Source organism: Sciurus carolinensis, chromosome 2 (genome assembly GCF_902686445.1).
Source record: "Sciurus carolinensis chromosome 2, mSciCar1.2, whole genome shotgun sequence".
In the NCBI taxonomy this organism is placed as follows: Eukaryota; Metazoa; Chordata; class Mammalia; order Rodentia; family Sciuridae; genus Sciurus; species Sciurus carolinensis.
In genome coordinates, this window is record NC_062214.1 from 25,503,762 (window position 1) to 25,518,110 (window position 14,349).

Consider the following 14,349-nt stretch of genomic DNA (forward strand, 5'->3'; position numbering starts at 1 on the left):
GACCAAAATAAACATTTCCTCCTCTAAGTTGTTCTTGTTGGGTATTTTGGTCACAGTGATGAAAAACTTACTAACAGGAGAGCTGCTATTTCAGACAGTGGTCAGGGAAAGCCTTTGGAAGAGAGGACGCTGGAACAGAGTCCTTGAAGTGAGGGAGCAGGCTGTGGAGACGCTCAGGGAGGAGTACTTGAGGTGGAGGGAAGGGAGGTGAAAAGGTCGTGCAGGGAATAGGGAGGGGTTATAAGCCTGGAGCTGAGGAACAAGGGAGCTCCGGGAGGTGAGGCTAGGGAGACAGGAGGGAGCCAGATCCTGCAGTAAGTACCATGAATGACTTCAGATTCACCGAAGTGAGACAGGTCAGCACTGGAGGGCTGAGGGCAGGACTGTGACATGCTCTGATGGCCTGAGAGGATTCCTCTGTTGCTGTGCAGAACAGGGACCCTGACGGACAAGAGTGGAAGCGGAGAGCCCAGTGAGTGAGGAGGACCCTGCAAAATCCAGCACAGGGAAGATAGTGCCCTGGCACTGGGGGACATGGGGCAAAGTGATGAACAGCAGAAAGACTCCAGATCTGTTCTGGAATCAGAACTGCAGGAAGTGCACAGGGACTGGCTGTGAAGGACGAGAGAAACAGGGATAAGGAGGATGCCTGGGTTTTTGGTCAAGCAGCTAGGTGGACTAAGCTGGAGGTGTGGGCAGCAGTGGGGGTTCACCCTAGGTTGGTTCTCTGTGCTTCCTGTCTCCATGGGACCTTGTCTTTACAGCCCTTTTAGAGCTTTAACTTCGCATCTATCTAGGTGACTGCTGTCTGTCTCTACCACTTAACAAGATGCTCCTTGAAGGTGGGGCAGTTGGCCATTTATCTGGGTATGGTGTCCCCAGCACAGGGCCCAATGTAGCAGGCACTAATAAATGCAGGAGGACTGAGTGGACGAGTGGTCTGGTGCCAAGCAACGTGACTGCTACAGGAAAAGACCTATGGACACGTCCTGCAGGCATCTGGATCAGGCCTCATCTAGACATGTGCTGCGCCCCACAGCATTCTTCCAACGTGGGCCTCAAGGGAAAAAGCTCGTTTAGGCCACACTTGTGAGCTCCAGTGGCTGACTATGTGGACATGGGAACTGAGCACCAAGTCGCACTCTGTTTTGTGCTTGGCTGCTAGAAAATCAGAGCCATAGCTATGGTCCATTTCTGGCAAGTATACAAGTCTTGAGGCCATGGGGTCTGGGTAATGTCCTCACCCAGGACTTGTTTTATCGATACTATTTCAATTTTCTTCTTCACCCTTCTCTTTCTCACGCCACTGGATTTTGATAAGCTGCCTCAAAGCAACGGGTAAATGACAGGATAAAGGAAATGCTATGACACTGAGAAATGCTGCTGTGTTTTTCAAACTTCATATTTTCCTGATGTCACAACATCCCCACAAATAGACTGTGAGCACCCCGCCCAGGTGACAGGTGCACCTGTGTGATAAGGCTGGGTCCTACACAAGTTCCCCTTCCGGCCCTCCCCAGACTGTGCCCTTGTGACATTAAATATGCCAATGACAATGACATCCCCTCATGCCTGTGTTCTCTGCACTGACCTCCAGTGCAGGCCCTTGCCCTGGGGGGCCTTCCTCTCACCTGCTCCCTGGGAACTCCTCCCATTTGGGTCCCCATGTACTGCGCAGGGACCTCCTCCAGGACCTTAGAACGTAACTGATCCTGCACTTCCACATGCCTCTCTGAGCGGTGAGCTCCTGGCTGTGTTGGAATAATCCTTAAGGATTCTCTGCAAGGGGGACATCCCCATTTATAACACAGCCGGGGACAAGACGGAACATTCTAAACCAGGCAGTAAGTCCCTCAGAAAGGCATATGAAATGAAAGGATCTACCTTACTCACAGATCCGAGAGAGGGAAACTCGTGGGCAAGTGCCTTCTGGGGTCAAGGTAGAGCACACAAACACAAGACTTGAGGGGATTTCACTGGTTTGTCTGAATGTCACTAGGTCAAAGTCAGGGAAGGGCCAGAGTGGGAACTTGTGACAGAGTCCAGCCTTAACCACACCTGGTCACCTGGACAGGATGCTTCGAGCTTGACTATGGAGATGCTGTGGTCTCAGGAAAAATTCTGAAAATGTACATTGCAGTTTCAGATTCTAGTACCCCAACCAGGAGTGGGAGGGAGAGGCGGAAGAGCCAGTGTGGCAGGCTCTTCTGCTGTTAAACCCCCAACCACCCAGCTCAGGCTGGAGCTTCTGGGGAGCCTGGGGACGGCACTGTCCCGCAGGCGCCTTTCAGAAACCTCTATGTGGACACTGCAGAGGCACAGGGAAGAGCCTGGCTGTGCTACTGGCACAAGGCAGGTGGGGCTTCCTGCCCAGAGAGGAGAGCTGGCTGAGCAATTAGAGCCATGCCTTAAAAATGGTTCACCCCCTCAGAAATTCCTTTTGGAGGCCTCCGGTCTAAGGAAAGAATCCTAAATCCTAAACACAGGAGGTCTTGAAGCAAAGGACTTGGTGTCTTCCTGCACTGAGCACAATGGAGACTTGGGAAATCTGCCCAAAGCAAAGTGAGAAGCAGTGGGCTCGCAGAGCCCAGAGCCACGGGGCCTCTGAGGCAGAGGGGAGGAGAAGGAAGCCGAGGGAGATGCACCGCACAGTTCGACATACAGCAGCTCGACTCGCTCAGACACAAACACCACACGACACGTGACAGCAGGCACCTCCCGTGAGACCGGAATGAAGGTGGGAAATGGAGGTGGACATAGGGGTGAAGTGGGGGAAACAGACAAGATGGGGCCCCTGAGGGTGGTATGCTACAAACCAAGGCAAGCTATGCACCCAGATCCAGGAAAAAAAAAAAAATCAGTGAACAGCAATGCTATTTGGCACATCCTTATTTTTAAGAGTAAAAATCAGAATGACATTTTCTGTTTGAAGTGAGGGGGCTACTGTGAGTTGACTGCGACGTATCTGCCTGTGGGCATATTCTGAAACCGTTAAAAACAGTAGTTATGATGGAACAGTGAGAGGGCGATGCAATAGGAAACAGGCATGAAAAATAATGCAATTGCTTCATTTGGCAAAACCCCAAAACTTGGCTGCTCGCTAATGCAGCGGAGAGTTAAGGGAAGCCAGCAGTTGTCACTGCCAGTGAGAATGGATAGTTGCCCCTTTGGAGGGCAATTTGGTCCTATCTGTCCAATTATAAAAAAGCCTCTGATTGACCTGGTAACTGCAGATAGGCTTGAAGAAAATATGTGCCAGTGCCAAATACTTTAAGCCAAAATATGTGCAGGAAGATGTTCCCAGCAGTACACTTTTGATACTCCAAAAGAGACACATATCCTCAGGGGTACATCAAATAACAGGACCATGAGCAGCTGTTAAAAAGGATCAAGTGGACTGGACTGTGTTGGTATAAAAAAATACCTCATGGTGAGAGTTGTAGAGTTGATAAATATACTTAAAATATTAAAAAAAAAAAATAGAATTCTATGCCTATATGTAACAGAGCCACAAGAAACTATATTGGGGAGACTATGGCTCATTTGTATCTTCTTCCCTTAGGTTTAAAAATTTTTTTTCTCTCTTTTAGGTGCTGGGGATCAGACAAATCTAGGCCTTGGGCATGCTAGGCCAGCACTCTACCACTGAGCCACACCTCCAGCCCCAGAAAATAGTACAACTATATATATTAAAAAAAAAAAAAAAAAAAAAAAGGTTCAAGGAGAGTTTGCAGTAACATGAGAAATGCTCATGATATTATCAATGTGAGTGAGAAAAGCAGCTACAGACTGAATACACCACGTGGTCACAGCCATGGAGAAACCATGCACGGGAAGAACGCGGAAGGACACACCTCCAAAGGGAAACTGTGACTGTCTCTGGAAGTGGGGTTTTGGATGATTGCTGTTTTCCCCTTTTTACTTTTCTGTGTTTTCCAGGTTTTCAACACTGAGCCTGTGTAAGTTTTATTGGGAAAATAAACCTCGATAAATTAAAAAAAAAAAAAAAAAAAAAAAAAAGGCGATTAGTATGGTAGAGGTAATGTCAGAGACACAAGCTATACCCCAGCCCAACACACAGTACAATAAAACCAAACTGGTATCATGAAACAGAACAGAAAGTCACATGGAGAAAAGAAATGGACTGGCGGGACAGGGTCCCACACAGGGACAGCAGCTGTCTCTGGGTAGTGGGTCTACCTGTGACTTTAATTTCTCCCTGCTCTTTGTTTTCTAGAAACGAACATGCATGGCTCCTGTGATGAGAAAAATAAAACAAAAGAAAATAAAGTTATTTAAACCAAATGACAACACAGGTGGCAAACGACTTACTTTGAAAAAGAGGTAGAGCCCCAAGAGTGTGCAGCTGGCGATGATGGGGAAGCGGGCGGCATCCCGGCTGGTGATGGTTTCGGGCATGTCCGAGGAGTTCTGCCGGAGAGAAGAAAGGCACACTGAGTGGGCTGTGCATCTACCTGTCCTCTGCGGCTGGCCGCTGGTGGACTGGATGCTTCAACAGCTCATTCACCTGGTTCGTTCATCGCGTTTGCTAATGCTACTCCTGCTGCCAGGGAGGCTGCCCGCCTCTCCCTGGGGCAAGGTGATCTGATCCCATCAATTTCCCATTGAGGAGATCTGGACTGTGATGAAGATCATCCAGAAGAACCCAGGGCACGTGTGGCACATCTAGGGAGAAGAGCTATGGCAGAGGCAGTTACAGCATGTGACAACTGAGCAGGCGGGGGCGGGTTAGAAAAAAGAAGAAAGAAAAAGGGAAACAGGGCTGAGGATATAGCTCGGTGGTAGAGAGCTTGCCTAGCATGCAGGAGACCCTGGGTTCAATCCCAGTACCACAAAGGGGGGCAGGAGGATGACCAGCCAGAAAACATAAACCACTGGGAGAACTGAATATGGTACAACAAAACAAAACAAACCACCACTACATTTTTAAATGGCACATGCTATCGTTGGCAAGAATGTGAGATGGGCAGAGGGACTGATGAATGATAGATATTTACATGACAGACAGCTGAATGCAACCAAATTGACAATGGAGTAGCAGCATTTAACATAGGAATTCAATCAGCTTCATAGAATTAGTGCCAAAAGACTTTTCCTCATGGTCCTCAAAGGCCCAGCAGACACTCGCTGCCATGAAGTCCTTCCAGATTCCCCATTAGGATAAGCCAACCCCCAAATATTTTATATCACAACCACCAAAATCCTAGCAAAGGCAGAACAGACACCCGTGCCAAGGTGAGAGTCTCTCCACAGCAGCCACAGTGTTCACTATTCCACCACTGCCATGTCCATCTTATGAAGACGCACAAGCATTCCTGGGACAAGGGATGCCATTCAGCTGCGGAGTCTCACCAATGGCTTGGCTCAATGCCGGCTCTTAAAAACCAACAGGAAAAGATGTGCCAAGGTGGGAGCTGTCTGGAGAGGATGATTTTGGCTCGGGGAGGCTCTTCCACCCCAAAGTGGAAGATTGCAGAAGGGGAAGGAGATGGGGACATGGGCAGCAGGCTTAGGAAACGATCACTAGGGGAGGGAGGTGTGGGGAAACTGGTGTGCACGCGCCACTGGCTCGAGTGCAAACTTGTCCAGCCTTTTGGGCAGTGCAATCTGGCAGAAGGTGTCAAACCATAATTTGCACATGCCCAAGGACATAAAAAGAAGACTGACCGAACAGGAAGTACAAATGGCTTTTAGTCATAAGGAAAAAAAGTTCACCCCCCTCCCCCACGCGCCACAGTGCTGGGGATCGAACTGAGGACCTCATGCTAAGAAAGTGCTCTATCACTGAGCTACATTCCCAGCCCTTCGTTCTCTTTTTTTTGGTACTGGGGATTGAAGCCAGAGGGGCTTTGCCACTGAGGCACATTCTCAGATCTTTTTATTTTCTTTGAGACAGGGTCTTGCTAAATTGCTGACACTGGCCTTGAATTTGAGATTCTCCCGCCACAGCCTCTGGAGTTGCTGGGATTACAGGTGTGCACCACCACGCCCAGCTCCCAGCCCCTTACTCTTAATAAGAGAACCTGAAATTAAAGTACACTGACATTGGGCTGGGGAGATAGCTCAGTCGGTAGAGTGCTTGCCTTGCAAGGCACAAGGCCCTGGGTTCGATCCCCAGCACCAAAAAAAAAAAAAAAAGGTACACTGACATTCCATTTTTCCTCAGAATGGAAAAAATTGACATACTGAGTTGGCAAGCTGTGGGGAAAGAGGGCGAATCAGTCTTCCTATAGAGACAACTTGGCAATACACGTCAAAACCACAAATGCATGTACCCTTTGATCAAGCAACTATACTTCTGGGAATTTTTCCTACAGATGTTAATTCTCACACCAGCAAAACAATGCATATGAAGTACATCCAAGATATTCATTGCTGTTAATCGTTTGCTGGTGACTGAAGCAAGTCATCTGCTTTCTGAGTCCCAGTTTACTCTTCTGTCAAACAGGATGACAATCTTTAGCTTAACTTACTTCAAAAAAGGGCAAAGAGGCTTAAACCAAATGAGATGTAGAATGTGAAAGAGGTGGGTAAACTGTAAAGTACTGTGATCACATGAGAGGCTGTGATTATTGGGGACGAGTGAGGAGTCCTTTACCAAAGTGTAGGCTGGATGGCAGGCCCTCCCCTCTGTCACCACAGGCAGCTCCGTGTGAATCACTCTCCAGCAGCTTGGCCAGGAGGTGGGGGTAGGGAGGGTGAGCAATACCAATACCAAGAGGCCAGTTTCCTTCCTTTTCTCTTTTCTACCAGCCCCTGGTTTTGGTTTGTTTGTTTTCTTTCTTTCTTTTTTTTTTTGGGGTGGTACTGGGGTATGAACCCAGGGCCTTACACATGCTAGGCAAGTGTTTTACCAATGAGTTACACTCTACGCCCTTTTATTTTTTAGTTTTTTGGTACTGGGGATTGAACCCAGGGTCGCTTAATCACTGAGCCACACCTTTTTTAGTCTTACTTTGAAAGAAGATCTCATCAAGTCCTTAGGGCCTCACTAATTTGCCGAGGCTGGTCTTGAACTTGCCTCAGCCTCCCAAGTTGCTGGGATTATAGGTGTGCATCACCATGCCCATCCTTTTATTTTATTTTTAGGCAGGATCTCCTTAGGCTGCCTTGGCTAGCCTTGAACTTGTGGTCCTTCTGCCTCAGCTCCGGAGGAGCTGGGATTACATGTATGTGACATACCATGCTGGCTTGATTTTTGCTTTTGGCAGTACTGTGCGGTGGGACTTGGGCAAGTGCCGCAGACTCTCTGCGCACCTGCATGGATCTAATACGATTCCTGTGTTGCAGCAGAGTAGGTGCAAAATAAATCAGATAGCTCCTGACCTTAGAGTTCCCAGGAAGGGAGGTCAAGGCTTTGACAGATATTACAGAATGTTACAGTGCAGTGTGACATATAACAAAACAAACATGCATACTGATGTGATTCATGGAATGAGTGCAAAGCAGTTAGGACAGCTGAGGTCAGAAGTCCCAGTGAGACTTCCAGCCGCACTCCTTCCCAGTTGTGGGACATGGGAAGGTGATTTTCTCTCTCAAAGCCTGAATTTCCTCAGCTGTAAAATGAATTGTGAGGACTCCCATTTCTGCACAGGAAGTACCTGAGTAATCATTCAAGCTATATGCACTATTTGTATCACTTTTATGAATGAGGGAATCATGAGTATGTGGGGGAATAGGGAGTGTCAAAGGTGGCCAGAGCAGATTCGATTTAAACAAGGCCTTGAAAGCCAGATATGGGGTCAGGTATGCAGTAGGAACTGAGTTTAGGAGTTTGCTTTGTGCCCAAGGAAATGAAGCACTTAGCAGACAGCGACCTGCACGTACAGAGGCTCAGGGCTGGGAAGTACAATGGGCCTCTGCGGTTTCACCTATAAGCCAGTGTTACGGCTACTCTTCACAGATTCCTTCCAAGCCAGCCAATACCTTGGCAGGAAGAGTCTTAATGTTATTTGATGACAAACTAAGGTTGTGCAGATGCTCCACCTAACAAAGAAATCTGGTCTTCTCTGCGGGTGACTGTTATAAATATCTCATGCTGCAATGGTGAGTCAGAATAGGAACAGCAAATCTGACCAGCAATAATACTAATAAGAATAACATTTACTGAGAGCTTTCTATGTGCCAAGCAGTGTCCTAGGTGCGTTACATGAACTCATCCTCATAAAACAGGTACATTTTACAAACGAGGAAAATCAGGCTCAGAGAGTTAAATAACTCGTTTAGTGTAATACAGATGGCGGGCAGCAGAGCCAGGATTCAAACTGTGGCGGTCTGCTTCCAGAACCCAGGCTCTTGGCTACCATTTACTAGATGACCTCTCTCTTTACTATCTGGAAATAGCTGCTGGAAAGTTGTGACAAGAAGATGCTCAGGAAGCCTGTGACCTTCCTGAGGCACAGATCCTGAAGGTAAAGATTAGCTAATCCCCCCTGCCGCTTTTCTTGTGGTACTAAGGACTGAACCAGGGGTACTTGACCCCTGAGTTACATTCCAGCCCTTTTTAAAATTTCATTTTGAGACAAGGTCTGGTACAGGCTGACCTCAAACTTGTAATCCTGTCTCCAGTAGCTGGGATAAAGGTGTACGCTACTGCGCGGGGCCCAGAACAGTTAATCTTTGTAGTTACAAATATATTAAAAGTTGTTGGGATTCTCTACCAGTGTGATTTGAATTTTTGTTGTTAACCAGGCACACTTATGCAAATAGCTCCTGGAACACAAAAATATAATTAGGCAAAGGGGAAAACTGTTGAAATAAGTGAACGGCAGAAGCTAGTTTCCAGTAACATTCTGGATGTTCAGTTAGAGGGTGGACACAAAAGCAGAGAGGGAAGATAGAGGCCCGGCTCTAGCCCTGGGCCCAGCTTGAGCTCTGGAGTACTGCTTCCAGGCCACGCCCCAGAAATGCTCTGGACGTCCTGGACCATTCCATTACTGTCATCCAGCTGGAGGCCACCGGTCTCCTCTACTCACCCTCGTTCACTCTCTCACTTCAGCAAGATCCTGCTTCTTGCACTAATCCCCCTTCATCCTTTGCCCCTATAGCTGTCTTTACAACTGCACCAGTGGCCTCAAGCTCTCCAAAGCCTATACCTGACTGTGGCACATACCTGCCTGAAATCCTCAAACAGTGGACTGCTGAGGACCCTGCTGACAGGTGTGTGTGTGAACTGACAGCACCTGGTGTGGGGGGGGGACTGGGAAAATCTATCCAAGTAAAAAACACATGCACACAGCCACCGGGTGAGGCATGAGGATCACAAGTCCAAAGTCAGCCTCAGCAAAAGGGCAAAAGTGAGGCACTAAGCAACTTAGTGAGACCCTATCTCTAAATAAATTACAAAATAGGGCTGGGGATGTGGCTCAGTGGTTGAGTGCCCTTGAGTTCAATCCCAGATACCAAAAAAAAAAAAAAAAAAAAGGCACACAGCCTTGGACCCAGCATGTGGATTTTGAGAAATTTATCGTAGAAATACATAAAAAAGGGAAATAATAAATGTATAACGATATTAATTTCAGCATGGTTTGTTAACAGTCGAAGACTGAAACAACCTAAATGACCACAGAGGCCTCTAAGTCAACAGTTCTCCAACTTGGGTGTGTATCAGAACCACCAGGAGGGTTTGTCCAAGCACACCCTGCTGGGCCCACCCTGAGTTTCTAATTTTGAATCATATTTCTCACAAGATCCAGGTGATGCTGATGCTGCAGGTCCAGGGACCACCCTTTGAGAACCTGGGCTCTACATAAACTGAGAGGTGCAGCTGGGACATCACAGCTGTTAAAGAACACGAAACCAGGTGTGGTGGAGCTCACCTGTGATCCCAGCAACTTGGGAGGCTGAGGCAGGACTGCAAGTTCAAGGCCAGCCTCGGCAACTCAACTTAGCCTCTCAACTTAGATTTGAGACCCTTTTCATTTGAGAAAATAAATAGGTCTGGGACGTAGCTCAGTGCTCCCTGGGTTCAATCCCCAGAATAACGACAGCAACAAAAAGAAAGAAAAAACGACATGACCATAACATTCACACTGACATGATTAGATCTCCAACATATATTCAGTGAAAAAAAGCAAGGTGTAGAAAAGACTGTGCACATAATAAATGTAACAGTTACATAACAAAATGGGGAAACATAAGCTTACTTACTGTACAGTCTCCCTGGAAGGAAATTTAAGAAACAGGTGACAGGGGCTGCCTCTGGGGAGGGAAACTGGGCAGCTAGTGCATCTCTGGGTACATTTTGAATTCTGTACCAGGGACAAGCATTATCTACCCTCCCTAACATGAAAGGATGAGGTAGATCTAATGTAGAGAAATCACTAATATATACTGATTAAAAAAAATAAAAATCAAGTTGCAAAGCAATATGTAAAATCCTATTGATATAAAAATAAACCTACTCCTGTATATACACACAAGCACATACTTATGTTGGATTATACACAGAAAAGTTCTGGGAGGTGGCCTGGGGATGTAGCTTAGTGGTAGAGCAGGTACTTAGCAGGTTCCAGCCTTAGGTTCCTTCCCCAGCATCATAAACAAATAAATAGATAAATAAAATAAAATAAAAAGTCCTGGAAGGTTCCACTCTAAACAGCTAAGTGGGCTACTTCCAAGGAGTAGTACTGAGAAGGCTCTTCCATTCTGCTTCTGTACTGCTTGAGTTTTTTACAAGTGTGTAGTTACTTTTGTCACTACCAAGATTGAGCATTGCCTGGGGATTCTGTTCCTCAGAAAGGCTATGTTCCCTGGGCTCCTTGGCCCTCTGCTGGGCTCATTGTCCCGGCTCCTGTTCTGTCTACTCCATTCTCACCTACTCCTGCAAGGACCTACTCCTGCAAGGTCAACTGCTGCCTCCTCCAGGAGGCACATGAGGATTTAGCCTAGTTGACTGACCACACATCTGTGCATTATTGGTGCCCACCGTCTGTGAGGAGGGCTTGGCCTTCTCTATCCTGGCACCTGGTCCAGGGCTTGGCCCACAGCAGATGCCTTGACCCATGAGGTGAGGGGCTGCTTTGTTCTACTGGCCAAGGCTGCTGAACTGGCTGCTTGGACAGAATTTGCTCCCTTCTAGGGACACAGGTCTTGGGCAGGGTGGGCGCTGCATCCAGAGCGCCTTCAGACTACTTCTTCCCAGCACTCCTGCATCTTCACCTTCTTCCTGGGATTTCACACAGTGTCCTGGATACTCTGACCCCAGGGCAAGTCTGTCCTCACATGCCCTCTGTCAGGTGGCTGTATGGTCTAACATGAGTGGAAACCCCAAACTCTTGGGCTCCCACACTAACTTTTCTCCCTCCTTGCCAAATGACAAAGGAAATGATGAGGGGTGAAAAAGCAGCTCATCCGGCCTGTCCTCTCCCCAGGTCAAAATGCTACTTGTGTGAGACTTTAGAGGCACCTGTACCAAGGAGAGTCCCTGATCTGAGACTAGGCACACCTGGTTCTGCCCCTCTATGGTATAGGGATCTTCAAAAGTCATTCTTTGATCCCCGGTTTCTTTTTCTATACAGTGGGAATAATACGACTAGCTCTACATGCCACACTGAGGTCTCCACGCATCGAGGTGGGTAAAGACTTTATAACTTTAGAGCCTCCTGGTATTGGAGGAAGAGGCCATCAGTGAATGGTCAGGCCCTGTTTGTAACTTCATCTTCCAGCCGTGCAGGAGATGCTTCGGAGAGGCAATTACAGGCCGATTTTATCCACACTCTCTGCTCCAGCCACTCCAGACCTTCTGTGCTTCTGTAACTGCTTTGTCTCCAAGCTTCCACCTCTCTCACTTTCCTCTGCTAGAATGCCCTCTCCTGGCTGGAATTCTACCTCTCCATCAAGGCTTGAGCCTCCCTCGGCACAAAGCCTCCCTGCCCTGCTCCAGACATGCGTGCGCAGCCTTTCCCTGCAAACCCTGTGGCTGCTGGCATTACCGCCACAGACCTAGTTATCCTCCCCTCATCCACTCTCCTGAACGCCATGGTAACAGTACTCTGACCCACTCATCCCTGCAGCGTCCCTCCACCCTAGACAACAGCAGAAGTTCAGGAAACACCATTTCCTGGAAGGTGTTTTTGGAAGAGACGAGAAACCCTGTGCAGAAGGTACCAAGGAGAGGTGTTTAGAGCATCTGGGAGCCACTCAGATCAAGCTGCCCAGTCTCCTGCCACATGGCCCTTTGCCTCCTTTGTCTTGGTCTATTTCTGAACTTCTCCTGCACCAAGTGTCTGCCTGATGGTCCTGGTATTGAGGATAAGGCCACCTGAACTCTGCTTAGCAAAGGCAGAATAGAAAGAAAAACAGGGTGGAACTGAGTCTCTCAGCTTAAGCTTAACTTAAGCTTAAGCTTAACTGTTCTCCCTTGCATCTGACCACACAGAGGCAGCAGGCAGCTGGTTCTCTGTTCTTGGAAAGAAAGGTGGCAGCCTTCAGGAACTGCTCAAGTTGGGCAGTGTTTTGAGAACCTGAGCTGGTGCAGTTTCAAAAGTGGCAGCTGCTTTGTGGGCCTGCCCTCTCTGGGCAAGACAGCTTCCGCTTGGGTCCATCTTCAGGTTTGGTTGGGGAGGAGCAGTGGGGTGCTTGCAGATTAAGAGGCTGTTAAGGAGGAGAGAGGGTACCAGGAAGTGAGAAGCTATTGGTTCAAGGGGCTAGAGAGGGCTTCATATAGGGAAGTGGGGGTGGGGAGAGAGGGAGAGAGGGAGGCAGGAAGAAAGTGCTAGAGTCCTCTTAGGTATCCAATGGGATAGATATTAAGGAAGGCTAAGGATGGGGTCTGGCCCAGTCTCACCAGGGAGAACAACAGTTCCTTAGTAGGTAGGCCCAATTTGATGAAGGGACTTGTCTTAGGGGAGACAGGGAGAAAGGATGCTTTGAGGTAGGGCCAGGGGCTGGGGTGGGAAGAGAGTGAGGGTCTAGGTTTTAGCTAAGACAAACCTGAGTGGTAGTCAGAGAGAAGAAGCCAACAAAAGAAGTGGTCTATGCCTGGATAGAAAGTACAGGCACCAAGGTGCCAGATCTGTGGAGCTGGCAGGAACTGGTTCCAGAAAGTAAAGCAAAAGTCTGGTTGCTGAGGTGGGGCCAATTCCTGGGTTCATTTTTTCGTGGCAAGGGCTAGGGCCTGATCTGGGAGTTTCCTGTGAGTGCCCACATGCTATGATTTCAGTGAGACAGAAGCCGGAGCCTAGGGATGGGTCTGGATGCTAGAATTAGCCCTGGGGTGAGGAAGGCAGGGCTCCTGACAGAGGGATGACAAAAGACGGTACCACTCAGGTCTCAAGACCATTACTCATCAGACACAGAATGGGGCTGACCCAGAGCCCTGGATGGGGTGATTGCTCCAGATGGGATGGGGATATCTTGCTGCTGACCAGCCACAGCGGAGGGTGGGGCTGGGCCCAGGGGGAACAATCAGTGCCCGAGTGGCAGTGAGGGTCGGCCGGCCGTTCCTAGTTGCGGCATGATGCAGACCGAGAGGGATGTGTCCGGGTCTAAGTAGGGGCAGAGACCAGCCCCCATTTGGAGAAGGCGTGGGTGCCCAGTTAGAGGGTCGGTGCCCAGATCCGACGACGCCAAAGGCCAGCCCCGGAAGGGGGCGCGTGGAGGGGACGGTGGTGATAAACGCTGGGAAGGGTCAGTGACCCGGGCGAGGTGTCAGTCCCTCCAAGAAAGGGTCGGCTGGGAAGAGTCCACGCCAGCCGCGTCCGGGATGAGGGTGGAAAGGCCCGTTTTTGCCGCTGACCCTACCTTGCCGCGGGCACAGCGCACCGAGCGCAGGGCGCCGAAGAAGATGGGCAGCAGCGCCATGAGCAGGAGGCTGCCGTAGGCCAGCGCGATGCCCTCGGGCGTGGAAGGCGGCCGCGTCGTGCCGTTGGCCGGGCCGCCGGCCTCGGCGCTGCCGTTGTGCGGGTCGCTGAGGGCCGAGTCCATGGCGAGGCTGCGCTCGGGCTCTCACTCCAGCTCCGGCCGCTGCAGCAAGAACGCAGATGGAGGGACGGGCGCTGCGGGGAAAGCCACGTTCCCCTAAAGAAACAGGAAGTGACGTGCCGCTCGCCGTCCGGCGCCGCGCCCGCGCGCACACGCCCGCGCCCGCGCCCGCGCGCGCCCGCGCCTCCCCGCCCGCTCGCCCCCTAGCGGTGGCGGTGGGCGGAGAGGCCGGTTGCTAAGCAACCGCTAGCGGCCGAGAGGGGGACACTGGACCACGCAGCCCTCGTCCACCCTGAGACCTGAGGCCTCATCCCCTAGTTCCCGTGGGTTCCTTTGACCCCTCGCGGTTCTGTTCTCCACCGATCCTCGTCTCCGACTAAAACCTGTGCTCGCTCGCGCATGCAT

General features: G+C 49.6%; 1 protein-coding gene across 2 annotated transcripts in view; it reads right to left on the bottom strand.

The window, feature by feature from the left end:
- The window catches only part of Hm13 (histocompatibility minor 13), a 43,914-nt gene extending 29,850 nt beyond the window's left edge, over positions 1 to 14,064 (bottom strand). The window contains exons 1-2 of one of the 2 annotated variants that reach the window (XM_047537311.1): positions 13,765 to 14,064; positions 4,333 to 4,431 (exon numbers count right to left, since the gene is read on the bottom strand). In XM_047537311.1, the coding sequence (XP_047393267.1) occupies positions 4,333 to 4,431; positions 13,765 to 13,947 (282 nt within the window). In that variant the 5' untranslated portion in view covers positions 13,948 to 14,064. The remainder of the gene's footprint in view (positions 1 to 4,332; positions 4,432 to 13,764) is intronic. The other variant, XM_047537314.1, reaches the window with a different exon arrangement.
- Positions 14,065 to 14,349: the final 285 nt, after the last annotated feature.